The sequence below is a fragment of the Astatotilapia calliptera genome, unplaced genomic scaffold, assembly GCF_900246225.1.
Source record: "Astatotilapia calliptera unplaced genomic scaffold, fAstCal1.2 U_scaffold_9, whole genome shotgun sequence".
Lineage (NCBI taxonomy): Eukaryota > Metazoa > Chordata > Actinopteri > Cichliformes > Cichlidae > Astatotilapia > Astatotilapia calliptera.
The window spans coordinates 1,511-25,157 of NW_020535833.1; the positions used below are offsets into that span (position 1 = coordinate 1,511).

The 23,647-nt window shown below is 37.9% G+C and overlaps 2 protein-coding genes across 3 annotated transcripts; one reads left to right on the forward strand and one right to left on the reverse strand.

Moving 5' to 3' along the window:
- Window positions 1–765: 765 nt before the first annotated feature.
- LOC113018494 (uncharacterized) lies at window positions 766–2,247 on the forward strand. The gene has a single exon (XM_026161559.1). It carries the CDS (start codon window positions 1,381–1,383, stop codon window positions 1,984–1,986), a length of 606 nt encoding a protein of 201 aa, XP_026017344.1. The 5' UTR covers window positions 766–1,380; the 3' UTR covers window positions 1,987–2,247.
- A 6,224-nt stretch (window positions 2,248–8,471) lies between these two features.
- On the reverse strand, window positions 8,472–17,230 carry LOC113018460 (sialoadhesin-like). 2 transcript variants are annotated; one of them, XM_026161520.1, is made up of 13 exons: window positions 17,172–17,230; window positions 16,232–16,306; window positions 15,798–15,873; window positions 14,584–14,691; window positions 14,377–14,409; window positions 13,341–13,622; window positions 12,772–13,038; window positions 11,714–12,019; window positions 11,359–11,619; window positions 10,612–10,860; window positions 10,346–10,408; window positions 9,215–9,266; window positions 8,472–9,033 (listed from the first exon to the last, which is right to left on the reverse strand). In XM_026161520.1, exons 3-13 carry the CDS (start codon window positions 15,856–15,858, stop codon window positions 8,985–8,987), a joined length of 1,731 nt encoding a protein of 576 aa, XP_026017305.1. In that variant the 5' UTR covers window positions 15,859–15,873; window positions 16,232–16,306; window positions 17,172–17,230; the 3' UTR covers window positions 8,472–8,984. The 2 variants fall into 2 exon arrangements, with proteins under 2 accessions (XP_026017305.1, XP_026017306.1); XM_026161521.1 differs by lacking the exon at window positions 14,584–14,691.
- Between the last annotated feature and the right edge of the window lie 6,417 nt (window positions 17,231–23,647).

Consider the following 23,647-nt stretch of genomic DNA (forward strand, 5'->3'; position numbering starts at 1 on the left):
TCACCCACTTTTAACTAAGACAAAGGTCATTTCATGCCTTTATTCGGTTCATTAGCATTTCATTCACTTTAGCAGAATCCCTTTAAAACCAATTTTTCCCTTTTAAAACTACTCAGACTTCAGCAGTTTATTTGATCACGTCAACAAAGAGACTCTAAATGTAAGAAGAAACAGCACGATAAGTGACACTTTTCACATTTACTTTTTATTCTTTCAATTCAGCTTTCCAAAAAGTATTAATGCCTGAACATTCACACAATGTAATCAAATAAAGTTTCACTTTACATTTCAGACTGCAATAACCTGAGAGAGAGAGAGATAAGATAAAACTTTATCAATTCCTCGGGTGGGTTCCTCTGGGAAATTCGGTTCACAAACACATTTTTTTATTTGCTTTTTACACACACAAGAAACTGTAAAACCCAGAGCGCAAAAACAGAGGTTCAGGAAAATCTGTGTCCACAATCAGCGAAGAAGTGTAAAAACTGTTGAAAGGGAGAAAAGAGGAAAAACTTTGTTTAAAAAAAAAAAACCCGGAAAAGATCGTAAGAAAAAAAAAAAGAAAAAAAGTTGGAAAAAGTCTAAAATCCCTGTTCACAAAAGGTGAAGAAGCGTAAAAACTGTTCAAAAAGTTAAAAAACAGTGTTTAAAAAAAAACAGCAAAAGTGTGAAATGCTTCTCCAAAAATAGAAAAAAGGTTAGAAAAGTGTAAAAACTGTGTAAAAAAACAGACAAAAAAACAACAGCAAAAACAAAAACGTGTAAAGCGATTGCCCAAAAAGAGACAGAATATTGCAAAATGTCCAAAACGAAATCAAAGGTTGAGAAAACTGTAAGAACCGTATCCAGAAAAGTTGAAAAAGTGAAAAAACTAGGTTGAGAACCCCCCCACCCCCCAAAAAAGACCGAAATCTGTGTGGCAAAACGGGAAGAAAGCTGCCAAAGTCGTGTCTCCGTCTTTGGTGTGGATACGATTTTTAATTAAGGCCTCCAAGCTAAGACTGAAAACCAAAAATCATATAAACTACAGTGAAATGAGCAAAAGTCGAAGTGGAACCCATCTGAAAAGAATTGTGTTTAAGGGTTCAGCAGGACTAGAGAACAATACCTGAACAAGTCTGCTGAAGCCCTTAAACACAGCCTCTCAGTGGGTAAAAAGGTTTCAACTTACCGTCAGAGGCTGAAGAAAAACTTGGGCACATAAGAGCCGATGTGTCCACACCGAAGCTGAGAGACAGGCTGCTGAAGTGTTTTCAGCTTCGTGTGAGGCAAAACAGACAAGCCGCTATTCCCGAAGCTGAGCGGTCCCGAGAAATTTCCGTTTATTAATGTTGCATGTGTGAGCAGCATGTATGAGACACCTCTTTGCTCTCCGCTAGAATGGCTACACTCCGAATTACGTCACTGTTCTGGGGCGTGCTCTGCGTATGCGTCCTGGCTTGCACTGCTGAAGGCGAGCTCAGCGGTTCTTCACACACACGTGACAAAAAAGTCCCAGCTGAGTCTGGAAACAACGTCACTCTGACATGTCGAGCTCCAAACAACAAGTTCATAGTTGTGAACTGGAGCAGAGCTGATCTGGGAGAAGAATATGTGCTCTTGTACCGGGACGAGCACTTTGATACCACCAAGCAGCATCCATCTTTTAAGAAGCGGGTGGCTCTGCAGGACAGACACATGAAGGATGGAGACGTGTCTTTGATTCTGGACAATGCGACGACTGCGGATGCTGGAACGTACGAGTGTCGCGTCTTCATGGAAGAAACACGCTCGTGGGAATCTATCTGCACCTCACACCTGTTTCTGCTAGAAGATCAACCAGGAGGACTGAGAGGGGACGGAGTCAGAAGAGGACGTGCTGGACTGATAGCGAGCGCGTCACTTTGTGTTGTGCTTGTTATTGTTGTTGTTGCTTTTCTGACCTACAGAACACATGGACAGAGTCAGGATTCAGAGCGTCCTCCTGCTGAACTGCAGACTGTCTGAAATGTCTCAGAGCGTTTTGCAGATGAACTTTGAGTCTCCTGCTGCTGAGCAGAGACAGACAGCATTCAGCAACACTCCACACAGACCACTGATTTCACTCTGACACTACAGGAAGGACTTCATCATCCTGCGGGCTGACGAGTACATTTACTGTAAATATTTTTCCCCTATTGTCTATGAGACTGACCAATAGGAGCAGAAAGTACTCAGCTGAGCCAAACTTTAAGCAGCTGTTACTGAACCCAGCCTCAGTGAGAATGAACTGTTCATTGTCCAACACAAGCTTCATGTTGGAAACATCAGCAGGTCTCTTCTCTGACTCAGTCCAGCTGATTATTTGTCATTGCAGGCTGATAATCCAGATGTTTCTACACTAATGTGTAAAACATCAGTTTCTCGGTTTCAGATTATTATTTATTTGTACCACTTTGTTATTTTCCATTTTAAAGGATTCAATAACTGTCAGATAACCCAGGAAATTACACGAACGTGTCAGTGTGCAGCAGTTATTAGTTTTATTGTGTTCTCTGTTGTGAGTTGTAAAGATTTAAAGCAGAATATATTGTTGTAAATGATTATTTGTGGATTATCAAATTTTCCTTCACAATAAAGTCAAATGTAACTAAAGTATTAGACAAACTGCAGCAACTCCTTTAGGAATACTAATTTATTAATGCCTGAACATTCACACAATGTAATCAAATAAAGTTTCACTTTACATTTCAGACTGCAATAACCTGTTCACAAACACATTCTTTATTTGCTTTTTTTTTTTTTTTCACAAGAAACTGTAAAACCCAGAGCGCAAAAACAGAGAGGTTCAGGAAAATATGTGTTCACAATCAGCGAAGAAGTGTAAAAACTGTTGAAAGGGGAAAAAAGAGGAAAAACTTTGTTAAAAAAATGGAAACATTTTGTAAAACATTTGTCCAATAAGACAAAAAAAAAAGTTCCAAAGAGTCTAAAGTTCCTGTTCACAAACGGTGAAGAAGTGTAAAACTGTTCAAAAAGGGAAAAACAGGAAAAACTGTTTAAAAATAGCAAAAACCTGCGAGGAGGAGTGGAGGACGGCAGCACAAAGGAAGAACCTGGATTTAAGAAAGAATTTTTCAAAGAAACCTGTAAGTCACTTAAAGCCAAGCTCCCTCATAAAATGTGTCCGTCACAATAACGTTACAGGCTATGCTAGGCTTTGGCACACGTCAGTCTAAAATTGTATCTTACCAACGTTTTTTGGAAACTAACTGCACAACATGCAGCACTATTAGTTCTCTCAGTCTCAGAGCAGCATTTCTAATTTTGATTGAAAGTGTCAGAAAAAACGGCAGCCTCGAGCAGCCAGGATATTAGTTTACAGAGGCTGTTAAAATTATATGTCTAACGTTAAAATGTTTGTCATACAATAATTTCATCCTAATGGTACTGACATATTCATAGGGTTAATTTTTGACACAAAATATCATGAGGTAGTCATGATTTTGCAAATATTCCACCTTGTAGTGCAGTTTGCACGACAATTGTTAGGCTGCTGATGTAAATTGATTGATTAGTGTAGATTTGACAAATAATCTGAATTGACATGTCTCACTTTTTATATGGCACGAATCAATGTGTTATTTTATCAAGAGGCAATATGTCCTAGTGCAGTCAGAGGGGGAAATCCAGGGCCAAAGGTCAGGCATATCAAGCACATAATAATAATTTTGTGGTCATCTTAGATGAGTAGTTTTATGGACAAAAACCACCAGTTCATTTAGTGTTCCCTTAGTGCTAATGCATAAGAGAAGTTGGTGTACTATAACTGAAGTAATCTTGTTAAGATAAGATAAGATAAGATAACCTTTATTAGTCCCACACGTGGGAAATTTGTTTTGTCACAGCAGAAAGTGGACAGTGCAAAGTTATATAGCAAAAATTTGAATACAATAAGAATAATATACTGTACACAACTGTACAGAATAGAACAGAATAAAATAGTAGAATAAAATAGAATAAAATATATATTAGGATAAAAATAGAATACAAATGTTATATACAACTGAGTAAAAATACAACTTACAAAAATACTCAGCAAAGAGTATTGCACTTAGTCTTATTGCACATGTGTGGGTTTGTGTGTGATCACCTGCAAAAATCTTTGTTGTGGAGTCTGACAGCAGTGGGGAGGAAAGACCTGCGAAATCGCTCCATCCCACATTTAAGTCCTTAAAGTCATATTCTTCTATTGTCTTGACTGTATTTGAAGCTGTTTTTATTTTTGTATGATACCTGATTTATATGGAATATGGCTGAAGTAAACTAAAGTCTAAAATACTTAGTGAGTCATTTGTTTAATAGTAATTTAACATTATATAATTCACATATAAAACTATGAATTGTAATTTTAAATGGTTTAATAGCATGTAGAATAGCATATGTAGGCAAGTGGAAGAGCATGGTAGCTATGTGCGGATGCTCTTCGTGGATTACTGCTCAGCTTTTAACACCATCCTTCCACACAAACTGGTGGCCAAGCTACAAGACCTGGGGCTTCCATACAGCACCTGCATGTGGATCAATAGCTTCCTCTCGGGCCGTAGACAGAGAGTCAGAGTTGGCCATCACACATCCTCAGCCCTGAGTCTCAGCACTGGCTCACCCCAGGGCTGTGTGCTCAGTCCACTGCTCTACTCTCTCTACACACACGACTGCACTCCTCGCCACCACAGCAACATCTTTGTGAAATTTGCAGATGACACCACAGTGGTGGGGCTCATTTCCAAGGGAGACGAGTCTACGTACAGAGACGAGGTGGAGCAGCTGACGTCATGGTGTAAGGCCAATAACCTCCTCCTCAACACTTCAAAAACCAAAGAACTCATAATAGATTTCAGAAGGAAAAAGGCAGAGATCCAACCACTATTCATAAATGGGGACTGTGTAGAAAGGGTGGCAAGCTTCCGCTTCCTGGGAGTCAATATAGAGGAGAACCTTTCCTGGAGTGTGAACACCTCCGAGCTGCTGAAAAAGGCCCAACAGAGACTGTACATCCTGAGAATTCTCAGGAGGAATAACATCACACAGAGACTGCTGGTGTCCTTCTACAGAGCCACCATTGAGAGTGTTCTAACTTACTGCATATGCATCTGGTACACTAGCTGCACAGGGGCTCAGAGGAAAGCACTCCAAGGGATCATTAACACTGCCCAAAAGATCACTGGCTGCCCTCTCTCCACACTGGAAGTTCTACACAATGCCCACTGTTTTAAAAAGGCCCAAAACATCATAAAAGACACCTCACATCCTGGCCACTCCCTGTTCGAACTGTTGCCCTCAGGCAGACGGTACAGGGCAATCAGAGCAAGGACTAATAGACTCAAACACAGCTGTTATCCAACTGCAATAACACATCTGAATACTACAAAAAAATGTCCATCACGCCACTCTTGTGTTAATCTATGCACGGTCTGAAGCATGTGTGTGGGAATGTATGTGAATGTTTTACTGTTATATCTTATTAGTATTTTAAGTATTCTATCTATTTTATTTATTGAATTTTATTGTTTTATTTATATTTTGATATTGCTAGGGATGATGCAATGATCGGGGACCATTCTTCATTTCGTTGTTCTCATGACAATGACAATAAAGTTTCTGATTCTGATTCTGATTCTGATTTCTCCTTTTTTATCAAGAAGCAAAGACAGAAAGGAAAAAAAAAAGAAACAGGGCAGAGTTCGGTGGCTGAAACACCAATGCCAAAACCAAATCTACGCCCTTGTGTTGACAGATCGTTTTTATAATTATAATTAGCTAAGCAAGCTGGGCCAAGTGATGGTTTTTTAACTGGTGGTTTAATTTCTTCCAGCTTGAAGGCCAGTGATATGTAGTACAGTACTGAAAAGAAACTTAGGGTTTAAAGTATAAGAAATCTGCTATTTGTAAGGAAATAGTAACAATGTTAAAACAGCCAGCTGATTCACAGATATGAATTGTTTGGAATTCTGAGCAGTAACATATATTTACAGACACAGTTAAAAAAGGGTCATGTAAACTACTTAAATGTATATCTTTCAAATTACAAAAGAACTATGTAAAACCAGTAAAAGATTTAAACAGCACACTCTCTCTCTGTTTGTGGCTGTATAGACATCCTCTTATTCATGCCATACTTTACTAATGCAATATTACTGAGAGAAAGGAAAAAAAAAGGACAGATCACATAATCTCATAACTTTAACTTCCATAACTAAGAGATAAATAGGAGAACTTACGAGTATCTTCAATGATGGCAGCATTACTTTGGTGTGTGATGCTACCTGAATCGCTTCTTCCTCTGCAGTGGTAGATACCTCCTTGTGACACATTAATAGCTTTCTTCCCTTCATATTCTGTCATAGGCTCGTCTTTAGAGCCATATGTGGCAGCTCTGTACCACAAAATGGTCCAGTTGTCAGAGCCGTCCACAAAGCAGCTCAGTGTCACGTTGCCCCCTAGTGGTATCTCATACCTCGTTGGTCTCAGTGTGGCAGTGGGTGTGTCAAAAAGGTACTTCGCTTTTCCAGTAGTATTTAGAGAAAAGCAGAAAGAGAGAGATTTGTTTTAAAAGCTGTTGTTTCAGTTATTTCATCTTCACAACAAAAGCAAGAGAGTTCAAACAAGCGTCATAAAAGACAATGTTCAACTTGATCAGCTAAAATAATAGCTTGAATTAGAATTGTCCAAATTCGGATGTTAGAGGTATGTATAACTCTGAGTGTGTTAGCTTTCCCTAATACCACATATAACAGCTGCTGTTTTATCGTGAGTCCAGCTGGGTCTAGGACCTCAATAAACTGAATATGAACTGTTTACATGAAAATATCTATTTAGGAGATAAAAAATAATCTTTGGTCTTCTTAACATGAGAATAAATGCAAGACAGCTAGCTGGGTCACAGACAAACTGTATAAAATGCATAAAAAATTATGTAAGCAACTTAAATTTATAGTCTTTATTTTGTAATAGGTTTTTTTCTTCTTTTTATTTGTTCTCATATTTACTCTGCACCCAATATTAGTTTTTATCTGACAGGAAGAGGTCTTTCCAGAGGCTTTTGGTGTCATTGTCATGATAGCACACTTTAGACAGTGTTAGAAATATCGTCATGCAGCCACAATTTGAGACAAGCTGGTCATCTTACAGTGCAGGTACAGAGATTAATTGTTACATATGTATAAATAGATATGTATATATCTATGACAATGCTCAAGGTATGATATATATATATATATATATATATATATATATATATATATATATATATATATATATATCATACCTTGAGCATTGTCAGAGAAAAGTGCTGCAAGCTCTATAACAATTGTTAAATCAAGACATTATCACATTATCAGACAATCAAAATCATTAAACAATGGAAAAAAAGAAAATTAAAAAAGATTGCTATACACGTCACACACACACACACACACACACACACACACACACACACACACACACACACACACACACACACACACACTGGTATGGGTTGTATGCTTTGCCCTTTTCTCAAACCTTAATCACTTAATTTTAAATACATCTGTGTGTCGTCGGCATAACATTGATGTGCAATGTTATACTCCTCAAAGATTGCGCCTAAGGGGAGCATATAGAGTGAGAAGAGCAGGGGGCCAAGGACAGATCCTTGAGGCACGCTGCAGGGTTAGGGTTAGGTGCAGCAGAGGAGAAATAAGGGCAAAAATTGATCGAGAAGGACCTATTAGAAAGGTATGACTTAAACTAATCTAGGGCGGCACCTCCAATGCCAACTGTGTGTTCAAGCCTCACTAATAGGATGTTATGATCTACCATATCAAAGGCCGAGGATAGATCTAGTAGGACCAAGAATGAAGAGCGTCCAGAGTCAGTATTCAGAAGGAGATCATTGAGGACTCTGAGCAAGGCCGTTTTAGTACTATAACAGGGTTTGTAAGCAGACTGAAATTTATCATAAATGGCATTCACATCCAAATACGGCCGGAGTTGTGAAAGAACGATCCTCTCCAGTATTTTGGACAGGAATAGAAGCTTAGAGATCGGCCTATAGTTCCCAAGATTGTTATAACATCTACAGGTGATTTTTCATTCAGATTGTGTAATATAATTTTTCACAATCTATTCAGAGATTATTTGGAGTTAAAAAGCTGAAGTCACTTAAGATCATCTATTTCAGTTTTTTCTTACTTCATGGGCCATCACACTGAGTGATGTCTGAATGACATCTTTTATAAGTCATTTTTGGAGGTCCAATTTTGGTCCATTGGAAGGGTTGTTTTGTAACACCAGGCAATGTCTTTTTTTCGACATCTGCTGAACATCTAGTGTTGTTATTGCTAGGATCTTTACGTTTACGAGCTATTATTGTTCAAATGTAGTGGTTGTGGACGTCTTTTCAACACATTTTAATAAATGACAATTTCAACCTGGTTACAAACAAATAACTTGATTAATTAACATAAACAAACCAGTCAAAGAAAAACAAGAAAATGTTAAATAACCAAAACAATTACCCACATGTACTTATTAAATATATAGGCTAACACGTAATTAATCATGTTTGTTTATACATAACCCACATTCATATGCATCATGTTGATAACACCACATTAATGTTTATATTTGTAAATTAATAAAAATACATTTATTAATCATGTAAATTCCCTGCACCTGTAATAGACACCCATAACATCCAAAAGATTACTCAGTTAAAATCCAAATGTTGAACATCATATTGACCTTCAAGTTGGGTCACGGTTGGGCTTGGTTGTGTATAGATGTACAGAATTAGTCTTCGACCGACGGACCCAATAAAGATCTGCAAGTCTAGAGCTGGAATTCCTTTTTTGTGCCATATTTGTAGATAATAGTGTATAGAGTATGAGTATGAGTATGTATTTAATGTGCTATCTTCAAACAAACTAACTGTGGAAAATCTGAAGCGTCACTGATATTTGTGTAGCAGAGGAGCAACAGTGGGTTCACAAAAGGATTCTTTTTTGCTTCGCAGCTACGGCTCTCCTCACTGACCTGTAAAACATCCACATAAAGACATAGAAAGTTTTATGATGCCATGATGAGCCAAAACCTGAAATCCTTTAATCAAAAATACTTATATATATATATATATATATATATATATATATATATATATATATATTTATATATGTGTGTGTGTGTGTGTGTGTGTGTGTGTGTGTCTGTACTGTACCATTTCCAGTGTCTTCCATTTTTGTTTGCTGATTCATAGACAGCGGCACTACCTAAAAAAATAAATAAATCCAGCAACAATTATTTTAAAGTCATTAGACTGAATAAACAACAACAACAACAACAACAACTTTTATTGTATAAATAAATCCAGAACTATGCAATTTTTCATAATTCAAAATATTTTCATACTGTGAGTCTTTTTAAATTAAAATATTCTTCATTTGGCTGCCGGCTGCCAACACATTATCACATAGTCACCACAACACATTATCTGACTCCATCTCAGCCTCCCTGTCATTCTCCACAGTCACACCAACCCTCTACATGCTCGACTAGTTATGGATAGATGACACCTTATGCACCTTATGTCACCTGTGTCAATACTGTGTTGGCGTGTTACTCGATATGTGCTGAATTGTAAAAAACAAAACAAAAAAACCCCAAAACATTTCAGGCTACTGGGATCCCAGATGATACCAGACTGGAGAAAATCATGTTTTCTCTCAACTTGGATTGTTTAATGGAGGATAAAAAGCTAGCACCTCTCCTCTTGGTGATTTGGAAATTGCAGTCAATTTGGCTCGGTCATATGATTTTTTTTTTTTTAAAGCTATACACACACTGATGAATCTTCTTCTATGGTCGTCTGCTTTACCTCCTCTAGGGCAGCTCCATCTTCAACTTCCTTTGTCCACTATGCCCACTGTCCTCTGCACATATCCAAACCATCTCAGTCTCACCTTCAATCTTGTCAACCTGAGCTGTCCCTCTGATGTACTCATTTCTACTCTTGTCTATCCTGGTCACTCCCAATGAAAATCTTAATATCACAAATCACCCCTGACACATTGTCAAACATGTCCTGCTCCACCCTCACAAACTTCTCTGTCACTTCTGACTTCCTCCAGCAGAACCACAGTTGCTCTCTTGACACCATATCATGTCACAGTGTGTGAATGTGTGTGTGAATGGGTGAATGACTGAATGTAGTATGAAGCGCTTTGGGGTCCTTAGGGACTAGAAAAGCACTATACAAATGCAGGCCATTTACCATTTACATAAAAATTTGACTTGTAACGCAGCCTCAATCAAAATTAAAATTTTAATAATAACAAATGTAAGTACTGACCAGGATGAAGGGGGCTGTTTTCACTACTTTCATTCTGGCTGAAGATTTCAGGTGGTACAGTAGCTAGTGTGATAACAAACATTTAAACAGTATTAAGTGACACTATATGAGACATTTTTCAAAATACAATTTTAAAACCATTCTCCCAAAAAAGAACAAGATTATTTCGATGCTCATATATGTGCTAATACAACAAATGACAAGTGAGTTTCTTCTCAAAGATTACGATTATTTTAAAAAAAGTCACATTTTTTAATGCTACTCACATTTAACCGTCATGTAACGCGATGGTGACTCTTTTCCTGAGTACTGACACTTGTAGAAACCTTCATCAGACTTTGACACTGCCAAGAAGTTCAGCTCCTCTCGGGAATCATTTTGGACAAGTTTGTCATTGTGATAAAAAGCCACATTGGGAAAGATTTTTTTTCTTCTCAAGTTGCAACTAAGACTAACAAAAGTTCCCTCATTCACAGGATCAACAGGGACCACCATGAGAGGACCAGAATAAAAGTCTGCAAAACATACAGAAGATATTGTTTCAAATGAATCAGCTGGTGCTGGATTTTAGAAAATAAAAAAGAGGGAAAAAAACATGTGCAATAATAATTACTGATTGATCAAATGTCTTATAGCTTATAGCTAAAGATCTGATATGTGACTTATAAAAAAAACAACAAAATCGTCCTTTCTTTTAGCTCATAGAGCCCTTTCAACTGTCAAGTGTGTCTCAGTGAGATGCTATTCAGCCTCAGCTGAATGGGGAGTATCATCACATCATAATCATATATATATATATGTACTTGAAAAATGTTGGTAAATTAATTTATAAAACATGGAATGAAATAAAACTAATAATGAAGAGTATTATGCTGCTGAGTTGAGATTCCAAAAATAAAATAATCTTTACATTTCTGCCTCTTTTTCCATGAAAGAATTGCTTAACATACATAGTGATAGAAATATTCATGAAACGTTATAACACAAAAGGGGAAAAAAACCATTCTACAAACCCTGTAAAGTGATGTTGACTGCATTGCTGAACTCTTTTAACATAGACTCACACCAGTACACTCCGTCATCTGAATATGTTGTGTCGATTGTGCATACAGATTCTCCTGACAGCCAAAAGTTGCTACAATATGGCCGGCCATTCTCTGGGAACTTCCTCACTCTCCATGAAGAAGAGTTTCCCTTACAAGTCAGTTTGACAAAGTCAGAGCCAAAATTTTGCACTACAGGGCCGACTGTGAGAGACGCTGCTGATGAAGCATCTGAAAAACAACATGGATCAATAAGTGAAAGCACAGGAAGAACACATAAAAACTAAGCATCATTACAAGTATTGAGAGACAGAAAGAAACTGACCAGCAGACCAGACAAACTTTGGATCGCTGTAGTAGGTGTAGTAGTAGTTGCTTCCTCTTTCCGCTCTGCACACATATGCTGCTGTGCTTGTCTGCCCAGTAATGATGTACAAACTCTGAGCAGTCTTGCTGCCATCAGGTAGCAGCTCATACGTGTAGGGCTCCTCTGTTATTTTATAATAAGGAACAGCTTTATACCAGGAGAAGCTCCATCCTTCAGAAGGATATTCAACCTCACAGTTCAGAGTTACTGAGGCTCCAGGACTGAGCCATGAGGGAGACAGAGTGAGGACAGGATGCAGTTTAACTGTTGAAACAATATTTTTAGATTAGGCTTTTTTATTTATGTATTTTTTAAAATAAAATTGCTATATGATGGGTCCACAAATCAGGCCAGGTTCACTCTGCCCTTTTGAACAAAAACATTTAAATAACTGGATGAAAACATGTAAATAAATATCACCAAATCTTGACAGTGGAATTACAAACTGTACCACTGTCATACATAATACTAATTTTATTGTTGTCATTTGAACCACACCATGTCACAATACGCTGTGTGTGGCACACATAAAGTAACACACTGGAGAACACAATAACAGACACTGAGATACAACTGGAAAAACACGACATTTAGATGTGACAGACTGAGAGGGAGTAAAAAAAGGGAAATATGCACAAAGATGCTGAAGACAGAACATGGAGATCAGACAAGGACAGACTAGGCATGAAAAAGGGAACCAACATAAAACAAGAAATCCAGTGCTATAGCTACCAAATTCAGAAAAAAAACACACATTCTAGAACTAGAACATAAATAATTTCTTAACTCCAAGGCAAAGAATCACATGTTCAGAACAAACTCAAAATACTGGGTCATTATTTAATTAATCAGTCAAGTGACGAGTTGCTTTTCTTTCCAAGCTCCTTAGGTTACCATGGCCTGGATGAATGAGAATCTGCACAGACAAGTTATCGTATGTCTTTTTTTTGGGGGTTTTTTGTTTTTTTACTAATTTGAATGAAGCAGTTTATATGGATGAAAGATGCCCAACTTACATGATACAGTTACTGGAATGACATTACTCCACTGTGTGAAGGAAAGATCCGTTTTGCCTCTGCATTGATAATCTCCATTGTCATCCCAACCAACATTGTAGAATGTTCTTTCATTGGTTGTATAATATGTGGTAAACCTTTTTGGTCTCCAATCATAGCTCCAGTAAGTTCCTTCACCTCCCTGGATGTCACATCTGACAGTGAATGTTTCACCCATGTATATCTTAGTCCAGTTGGGCTTCAGGGTCAAAATGGCCGTAATAGGAACTGTTCACATAAAATATGAAATTAAAAGAAACACAGAAGCATCATCTAATTCAATCCAATTAAATTTATTTACATAGCACCAAATGATGCCAACAATTGCCTCAAGGCTCTTTATATTGTGATGTAAATACCCTGATATATATATATATATATATATATATATATACACACACATATATATATACAAACACACACACAAAGTCTCTCTATCTGTCTCGCTGAGAGGAAGACAAAACGAAGGACAGATCACATAATCTCATAACTTTAACTTCCATGGCTAAGAGATAAATAGGAAAACTTACGAGTATCTTCAATGATGGCAGCATTACTTTGGTGTGTGATGCTACCTGAATCGCTTCTTCCTCTGCAGTGGTAGATACCTCCTTGTGACACATTAATAGCTTTCTTCCCTTCATATTCTGTCATAGGCTCGTCTTTAGAGCCATATGTGGCAGCTCTGTACCACAAAATGGTCCAGTTGTCAGAGCCGTCCACAAAGCAGCTCAGTGTCACGTTGCCCCCTAGTGGTATCTCATACCTCGTTGGTCTCAGTGTGGCAGTGGGTGTGTCAAAAGGGTACTTAACTTTTCCAGTAGTATTTAGAGAAAAGCAGAAAGAGAGAGATTTATTTTAAAAGCTGTTGTTTCAGTTATTTTATTTTCACCACAAAAACAAAACAGTGTGAAAAAGCAGCATAAAACACAATGTTCAACTTATTCTGCTAAAATAATAACTTGAATTGAAATTGTCCAAATTCGGATGCTAGGGGTATGTATGTATAACTCTGAGTTTGTTAGCTTTGCCTAGCACCACATATAACAGTGGCTGTTTTATCATGAGTCTAGGACCTCAATAAACTGAATATGAACTGTTTACATAAAAATATCCATTTAGGAGATAAAAAACAAAACAAAAAAAACTTTGGTCTTTATAACATAAGAATAAATGCAAGACAGCTAGCTGGGTCACTATTTATGCATGTGTTGTTGTCTTACCTTTTTTAAGACAACTTAAATTTAAAGTCTTTATTTTGTACTAGGTTTCTTTCATCTTTTTCTTTCTTTTCATATTTCCTCTGCCCAATAGTAGTTTTTATCTGACAGGAAGAGGTCTTTCCAGAGGCTTTTGGTGTCTTCGTGATAATAGGACACTTTAGCCAGTGTTAAAAATACTCTTCATCAACCGCAATTTGAGACAAGGAACTCATCTTACAGTGAAGGTACATAGAATTAACTGTTACATATGTACAATATAAATACAGAGAAAATGTAACTTTAATTGTAACTTAGAGTGCGGATAGTTTATATATTATAAAAGAGAAAGAAAACAACTTCTTACCTCGAGCATCGTCAGAGAAAAGTGCTGCAAGCTCTGTAGCAAAGATTAAATCAGGACATTATCAAATTAGCAGACTATCAAAATCATTAAACGATGGAAAAAAGGAAACTTTACAAAAGATTGCCTGCCAAACACACACACACACACACACACACACACACACACACACACACACACACACACACACACACACACACACACACATACTGGTATGGGTTGTATGCTTTGCCCTTTTCTCAAACCCTGCTAATCGTTGGTCTAGACGGAGTAGTCTTTCCACAGGTCCTGGACTCCTGAACGTATGGCTGCGCTGTTCTAAAAAGTATGGGGGGAAAAATGGGTCACTTCAGACCTCTTACACTCTGTGTGGAAGTCAATAAAATCTAAAACACACCAACTGGACATTTTGAATTTGGGCAAATATGTGGTTCACAAGGTCAAAATAAACAGTTTATAAGGACTTTAAAGGGACAATGAGGCCATTTATTAAATCCCACCTCATTAACATAAATACACCTTTGACATAACTGTGTTACTGGAACAGCAGTATTTTAATAACAAAAATATGGTTTTGCTAAACATAACCCTAAAATATGTAAATCAAAATATATTCAAAATGTATATAATATATTTTATGAAAATAAAGAGAAAAAAAAATTACTCTTGTTTTACAAAAGCTTTTTTCTTGTTTGAAGAACAGCTGGAGGGCTGTAGTCACAGTGGGTTCTTGTTCCCCTCTCCACACAGCATCTTTGGATTTCAGAGTGGTCATCGGGTTCTTGGTCAGCGTTCTCACTAAAGCCAGTCTATGTCAACTGCTCAGTTTGGGCAGCTGAATAGTTCTCACAAGGGTCCTATTTGTGCCGAACCTCTTCCATTTGACAATTATGGAGCTCACTACACTCTTGGGAACCGTCAGTAGAGCAGAACATTTTCTGCAGCCTTGCACAGAGCTTTGCATTGTAAAACCTCATCTCTGACCTCTGCAGAGAGTTCCTTTGACTTTATGGCCTTATTTTTGCTCTGATGTGGATAATCAGGTGTGAAGCCTTCTATAAAGAGGTGTATGCTTTTCCACATCATGTCTAATCAGTTTTGGTCCACAGGTGTACTCCAGTCAAGCTTTGGAAGCATTTTATAGCAATGATCAATTCATTTATTTCATTTTGATTACAGTTTGTCATCATGAGATACTGATAGTAGATTATTAAGAAAAAATGAGACTGAATAACTCTGGAAAAAAAGTAAACAAGGATATAGACAAAGAATTAATCATTTGAATTGAATGCAAAACCAACATTTATCTAATAATAGTCGTCATGTAACTCAATGGAAAGTTAAATCATAATCCAACCCTCCTGATTCGCTTTTCCTCTTTCCTCTGTAAGGACACATTCAAAACGACTGATGCATGTGTTTACCTGAAAGTGCAATGAGAGCAGACAGGAAGAGCAGGGGGTGGAGCATCTTGTAGGGAGCCATCTAGCGGATAGGGAACTATAAGACAACAAAGATCGAAACCACTAAACAGAAAGTTAAAGACACATTCTGAACAGTGCACATTATTAAAAAAAAATCATAACATGCGAACAGACTCAGTGTTTGAACAAAGAAAGTGTAATGATTGTAATTCAGCTCTAAAATCTGATTCCTCACACTTATATTTCACACATTTCTCTAGACTGGAAGAGAACTCAGTTTGCTATTTTTGTTTTTATTTAATAATCAAATCCAAAAGTTTAAAGTGTTCCTCGCCCAGCATATTTACTATAAATAGTCTGTCACACAGTCACTAGATTTTTTTCAATAAATACCAGGCATGTTTCATTTCTGGGATGTAGAGTTTGGTGTTTACCTCAAATATAACCAGCTGTGTGTCTGTGATAAACACACTTGTGTTGTGGGTAAAGAAGTCACTTCTTGATTCTGCCTAAAACAACATGGATAAAAAAAAGTTGCATTTTTTAAATGGGTCACTTAGTGCAAATCTCCTGGAGTTTCAGTCTTTGCAGAGCAAACAATAATTTTTAATGCCATCCTTCCTTACAAACAAAACTGGGATTAAGCAATTATGAAAAATTATAATTTGTTTATAATTAAGCTTAATTATAAACAAATTATGAAAACTAACATAAAGATGTAAGCAGCCCGAGGCTCCTTTTGCAGGAACATTACAAAATAACATTTTGAATAAGTTGCATTTGAAGGTTGTACATTTAATAACATTATATTTTACATTCACCTGACTTTACATCATTATCATCACATGGTTAACTACGTTAACATTACGGCAACAATGCATAAAAGAACCATTATTATCTGCTCTACTAGTGTTTGAACTAAAATGCTAAACTGGCTGTATGTTCTTGTAAGATCTACATATACCTTTACTGACTCTGTTAAAAGTCACAGATTAATTTCAGGCAATCATTAAAATATACTTTTACACAGAGGGATGGAGTTCAGTAAAGTATTTTCATTATTTAAAAGTGTTTTTAAAAAGTCACTTCCTGTTATTTCTCCAGATGACACCACAGAGCTGCCTTTGGATCTCTGTGTTTTTATTGTTTTTCTTGTGCAGCTTGTTTACAGTCCTGATGTGTTTCAAGTAGAACTTTGCAATGTGGATGTAAGTAAGTAGGTAAAGTTTATTTAAATAACGCTTTTCACATATTTCACATATAAAAGTGTCAAATTAAAAGACAATATTGAAATGAGATTCATGTTAAAACTGAATTAGAATAAATAAAGTACAGGTGCCGGCGTGCTGAGGAGTACATTGCGGCTCATCTTACCTTGGCTCTGATGAAGGCTGCTGTTCAGAAGGCGATCCTGGTGCAGCTGGGCAGATTTGTCTCTGAGGACAGCTCTGTTTATGTGAGTCCTCGCCTTTGTTCACGCCCAGGATAGGATGGGTGGAGGTGTAGTTCACAGTTGAGCTGCCTGATGGGAACCTCCCACTGATGATTCATTATGTAAAAACGAGGCCTTGACTGCTCCAATCAGAGAGCATAATTAATTGCACCACTGCCTGAAATGGTAGCAACAGAGTTAGCTGGGGAACGTCTATAACTCACAGTACTGTGAGTCTTGCCAGTGTTTCCTGCAAATATTGCACCTTCATTTTTCTGCTTTAGTGCCTCAGTTTTCATTTTTACCGATCAGCTGGTAACTGACTGGAGCATATACAACTGATGGCTGTAGATAAACGCCTCTAAATTGATGTCTGTGACTGGTTTATGTGTGATATTAATTACACATTGCACATCGCCAGACTTCATAGCAATCAGCAGATCCTGAAAAACTTAAAAAGGTAATAATATGGGCGGGCGGGCAGGCTTTGGGACATGAGAGGCCTTTAAAATTACTTTTAGGTAATTGTAAGAATGTGGCTTAAGTGTCACAAAGCCATTAAGATTTTGTAATATGTAAAGTCAAAATAAAATAAAAAAACATCTGCTTTATATGTTACGTCTGACATCAGTGTAATCACAGTTAAAGTGGGATTTGGCAGATTTCCAACCCTTACCCGTATTATGAAAAGTTTAACCTGCCAAGTACTGTGACGACCTGAGCGGCAGCATTCTGTCGCTCTGAAGATGCTTCAGTGATAAGTCAGCGACGACAGAGCTCATACCTGGAGCAGGGGTGCATTCCTTTTACTCGTGCTAAAGTGAGCAGTAGCGCTGTGTGCATAAACCCTGCTTTTCACCTGCTGTATGTGTAATATATATGTGTGGTATTTATTAAACTTAAAGCAAAGGCTTTAAGTTTAATAAAGCCAGGCTGACAAATCATCTGTCAGCCTGGCTGTGGCACAACAGACACTGTGCTACAAATGCCAGTTTGTGCCTCTTTATGAGGTTCATGAGTCCTACAGCTTTGGTGTCACTATTGCAACTAAAGTTAAACGTAGTTAAATGACCCACACTAGTGTGATTTACTAAGAACTGCAGTATGTAAAGCCAACCCCCCCCAAACTCTAATGCTGCACTTGATGTGGGTGTGATCATGGGTTAAAGTGGTATGAAATTGGTTGCACGGCCAGTCATGGCTGCTTAGGAACCCTTAACCAGCATAAAGCATAAACAGCATTTTTGTAACTTTTAAAGTGCTCTTGAGTGATATTTCTAGGCTTTCTAAAGGTTTTTCAGTTTTTTCTTTGGACATTAGCAGGTTTTTCACTTTGTTCCAGTCCCATCCATGTATCCAGCTATTTTCAGAAGAGTGTTTCATACAGTTTGGCAGGAAGGTGCACAAGTTGATTCCCAAAGAGCTGAAGACTATCACAGCATAGTGTGCAGGATTTCCTAAAGAACTTTGAGAAAAATTCACCAGTGGAGGAGAAAAGAAGTGTCAGGCTTGAAAAACAAATTTAATAAATACAAGTGTAGGCTGGTTCTCAGGAGGATATATAATATAATCTACAACAGAAAAGGAAGAAAAAGAAATTAAGAATATGATCAAGTAGAAGGATGATACGGAAAATTAATAAAATAAATCAGACGATATCCAAAGAAACACTTTGAAAGACCTCCAGAAACCCGGTGGAACTACTTATCAACACTACTTGAAAACATAGAGAAGAATGTCTGGCTTCTTGGTAGGAAAAGATGAAGCAGTGACAAGTGAGGGGTGGGTCAAGAACACTGAACACTACTGTGCATTTCTTTGCTGTACATTCTTCCTGGGTGAAACATTTGACTTCAGTGCTATGTACCAAAACAAAGTGCAACACGAACTATGTCATGCCAAGCTTGTACACTTTGTCAAGACCTGAGTGGCAGCATTCAGTCACTCAGAGATAAGTCAGTGGGGGGACAACTCATTCCTGGAATTTAGTTTGCCATCATTTGCTCTATTTTCCTGAAGAGAACAACAGGAGACAAAAGTCTAAAGCTCATGTTTGTGTCTTTCAAATTTTTTCCAAGCAGCCAGATGTTCTAGTAGATTTGTTTAAGTGCTCTTCAGTAATAGTTCTTACCTTGACTTACAGTCCTGACAGTGGTGCTATTTAAAAAAAACAACCAATGTTTGTTGCCACATGAAGAATGCATTGGGGTTTCATTAATACTGAAGTTGCATTAAACTAAGTCACGGGGTGCAGCACTGTATCCTGGGAATAGATGAACTACATGTGGTCATTGTGAACTTAGAGAGTTTGTCATGATTAGGCTGTGTGCAGGCAGGATGAGGACCCAAACGCAAGCTCACGGAGGCAAGAATGATCTCAAAACACAGTTTTATTGCTGAGGGAAGTTAAGGCAATACAAAATAATATGAAACTAAACTGGGAAGTCATAAAGGAACTGACTCATAGTGATGTGTCCTGTGTGTCGAAGCTTCGAATCGTGCGTCGGGTAATCTCGGGGGCGTTTTTCTGAAGCGCGTATCGACGCTCGCTTTGATTACGTATGCAGTGACGTTCGAGGCCTCGCGGGCAGTCCGTACCACATGACTGATTCGGGAACTGGTTCACCGGTTCGCGCCAGATTCCAAATAAAATGGGCAGCAAAACACAGCTGATTCCCCATCACATCGTGTTGTGGAATTGGATTACATACGTGTTACATAGTTACTTGAGCATTTCCTCCCTCGATGGAACCAGCAAGGAAAAGAAAATTTTCCCCTGTCTGGCAACATTTTGATGTCATCTCTCCTAATAAGGTATACACACTGTAATAAAGAAATGATAAGTACCATAATATAAATAAATGACACCACAGATCCTATAATCAGATTTCTGTCTTTTGGTTCATTAAAAGGTGAAATGTTTGCTGTGCTCTAAAGAACTTGGATACAGCAACAACACCTCATCTATGCTGAGGCATTACAGAGCCCTGCATGAGAACAAGGAGACTAACCAAGGTGGACCAAGCTCAGGTGAGTTTTTTTTAGGTTTTAAGGATACAGTCATTTGATACATTTATATTCCCCATGTCATTCACTTATATTTGGGTTGTAATTACTGATATCTGTAATTTCTTAATGTTTTTTTGTTGTATTAGGGGAGAGGAATGATGTGGATGAGGCCTTGGTCAACATGGTGATAGAGAATTCCCAGCCCTTCACTATTGTGGAGGACAGTGGGTTTAGGAAGCTTGTTGAAGTTTTGAAGCCTAACTATGTTCTCCCCACAAGGCAGGTGTGTATCTTAAAATATGAAGCATGTTTCCATTTGGCCTTTATTTCCATATTAAGTACTGTACCTTCTTTTGTTTAGGCTTTGAAAGCTATGGTGGACCAAAGATACAAAGAGTCCAAACAAAAAGAAAAACTGACTGTGGCCAAGGTTTCTGCAGTTAGTTTGACATCTGATATGTGGACCTCCATTAACACAGAGGCTTACCTAGCCGTCACCTGCCATTTCATTGACTCTAACACTGCATTGCATTCTGTAGTGTTAGGTGTTCAGCACTTCCCTCAAGCACATACTGCTGTCAATTTGTCACGAGTAACAGAAGCGCTCATGTCAGAGTGGGGCATTACAGACAAAGTTACATGATGGAGCAGCAAACATGGGTGCTTGTGCTAAGGAGCTTCGTTTGCGTCACAGTAATTGTGTGGCACATACATTAAACCTAATGGTCAAAAAAGCTCTTGATCAACACACGACGCTGTCTGACATCCGGACTACCTGTAGGAGGATAGTGAGATATTTCAAGAGCAGTACAACTGCTAAGGTTTGTTCCATTATTTCATTGCTGCTTTAAGGTGCTGCTGCAGTGACACAGCTTGAATTAATCAGTTTGTGTTGGCTGTTTTTCTAGGAGAGGCTGACAGAGGTGCAGGAAGAAATGGGCCGGCCTGCACTTAAGTTAATTCAAGAGGTGGATACACGTTGGAACAGCACATTCCAAATGCTTCAACATGTTCATGAACTCAGGGAACCTATTGGAGCATCGTTAGCTGGCCTGCACACTGATATTTGCCCACTATCCTCTGAACAGTATGAGCTTATGGCAGAATGTCTTAAAATACTCTCCCCATTTAATGATGCCACCACTGAGGTGTCAGAGGAAAAGCGAGTGTCTGGATCCAAAGTAATTCCACTTTTAACAATGTTACACCATGCACTAAATGAAGAGGAAATGGGAGTTGTCCTAACTCCAGAGAGCTCCACCATGGTTGAGTGTCTAAGGAGACAATTAAAGGAGAAGCTCTACACATTGCAGTCAATGAGCATCATGTCACTGGCAACATTGCTGGATCCAAGGTTCAAAAAAATAGGCTTCTTTAGCCCAAATAAAGCAATGGATGCTGAGAAGAGACTCATTTTTGAATGTGCTGCTATTTTGCGGCACGTGGCCTTCTCATCAGCAGCCTCATCAGCAGCAGCCTCATCATCAAAAGCTTCTCAGCCTGTGACTCAAGGTATATGAGCACATTTCGATTACTATATTGTATTTAGTTACTTACATTCTGTTTGTTTTAGGTAGCAAACTGTGGCATCATTTGGAAACCACTGTTCTGGAGACAAAGACCCCAAATGCTACTGCTGATGCAACAGCTGAAGTACAGACATACCTCCATGAGCCAAATACCGGCAGACTGGAGAATCCGCTGGATTACTGGGCTGGACACAAATTTCTTTATCCAAACTTGTATAAACTTGCTGTGGTTTTTCTTGCAACCCCTGCTTCATCTGTGCCCTGTGAGAGGATATTTTCAAAAGCAGGAGAAATCCTCTCAAAAAAGAGGAACCGTCTTAAGCCCAGCACTGTGGAAAAGCTGCTATTTTTGAATAAAAACAAATGAAAACTTTTCCCTAGTGTCATGAGCACTGTTATAAAGTCACAAGCACATTCATATCACAACTCCCTCCCTTTTTGTTTCCATGTACATTCCTGTGTTAAGCTGCCAATTTATTATACACAAACATTAATTAAATTAATATAATATAAAATTAGTATAATATTAAATATAACTAATATTTAGAGTTCAGTTATTGGTGTCATGAACAAAAGTAATTTCTTTATTCATTCAACTTGAAGCGCCACACACTAGTTTGTGTCATTATTGAGATGTACATAAGCATGATTACGCAGTTACACAATCATCCCAAAAACTGTGTACTGATAGTTTCCACTTTCTCTTTTGTATCAGACATACTGAGACAATATTCGGGATAAATAACCATAAAAAACAATTTATTTATTCAGTTTAGAGGTTTACACATCACATCATTATAATCATTGAGCCCGTTTCACTTGAATTGTCCACTTGATGGCGCAGTAGAGCAAATGAATCATCACAATGCTTCGAACCATGAGTCGACCAGTTGGATGGGAAGCTTCAGTTGATCACGAGGCTTCATCTCACCATCACTACTGACTCACGAGGAAACACACGGAGGGGCACACAGTCATGACGGAGAACGCAACCCTGAACTGAGGTAGACGCGGACATAAATACTCAGAGAATACTCAAGTAAAACAGGAAGTACACAGAGGTTCAGACAGGAGGCGAGAGAGCACGGGGAGAGCACAGACACAAGGGCTGGGGAAAACATGGAATAAAACACAAGGAGAGGAAACGAGGGCTCACAGATAATAATAGTAATCAAATAAGGAACATCTTAACAGAACAACCAAGGCATGAATAAAGAACAAAATACAAAACACACGACAACTAAGAATACTGGGCCAACATGGCCCAGGACATTGTTTCTCATTATTACGTGTACATTTTTCACCTCAATACACAGATTCAGATTTCACTCGTTATCTAAGTAGGCAATATCACCAGTGAGTTAAACTGTCCAAATGCACAGCAGACATAAACATATTTGTAGGTTGGTTAAAAAATAAATCATTTGGACCTCTGTGTAATTTTTGCCTTTCACAATTAATTGGATATTTTTTTCAATAACTCTTTCAATAACAGAGAATAGGCTCCTGTAAGAAACTATGTGCTCAGTATTGCTTCTTTTCCACTAATCAGGTGCCTACCTTGTTTTTTTTTTAAAGTAATATTAGAGAAAGAAGTGGGAGTAATGTTAGTAGATATGTTTCTACAGCAAGAAGACATTAAACACTTGTAGACTAAACACCTCTTTTTCAATGCACCATGTTTTTGACTTTGTCTGTTGAAGGTCCATTGCATTTTGTTAAGCAGGTAAAGTTTTCAAACTTTAGGATTTATTACAGCTAATTTATGCTCAACGTGACAGATTTGGTGGTGAGTCAGTGGAGGGACAAACAGATCTCTAAAAGGTAGATAACCTGACTGCCATTAGATATTAGGAAGAAATTATTGCCAGACAACAAAA

Coding starts and splice junctions, on each gene's coding strand:
- LOC113018494 (XM_026161559.1), top strand. CDS start 1,381: ATGGCTACACTCCGAATTACGTCACTGTTCTGGGGCGTGCTCTGCGTA.
- LOC113018460 (XM_026161520.1), bottom strand. CDS start 15,858: ATGGCTCCCTACAAGATGCTCCACCCCCTGCTCTTCCTGTCTGCTCTC. Junction 14,410..14,583: donor AAAGCATACAACCCATACCA/GTATGTGTGTGT, acceptor TCTTTGCTACAG/AGCTTGCAGCACTTTTCTCT. Junction 11,620..11,713: donor AAAGTTTGTCTGGTCTGCTG/GTCAGTTTCTTT, acceptor GTTGTTTTTCAG/ATGCTTCATCAGCAGCGTCT.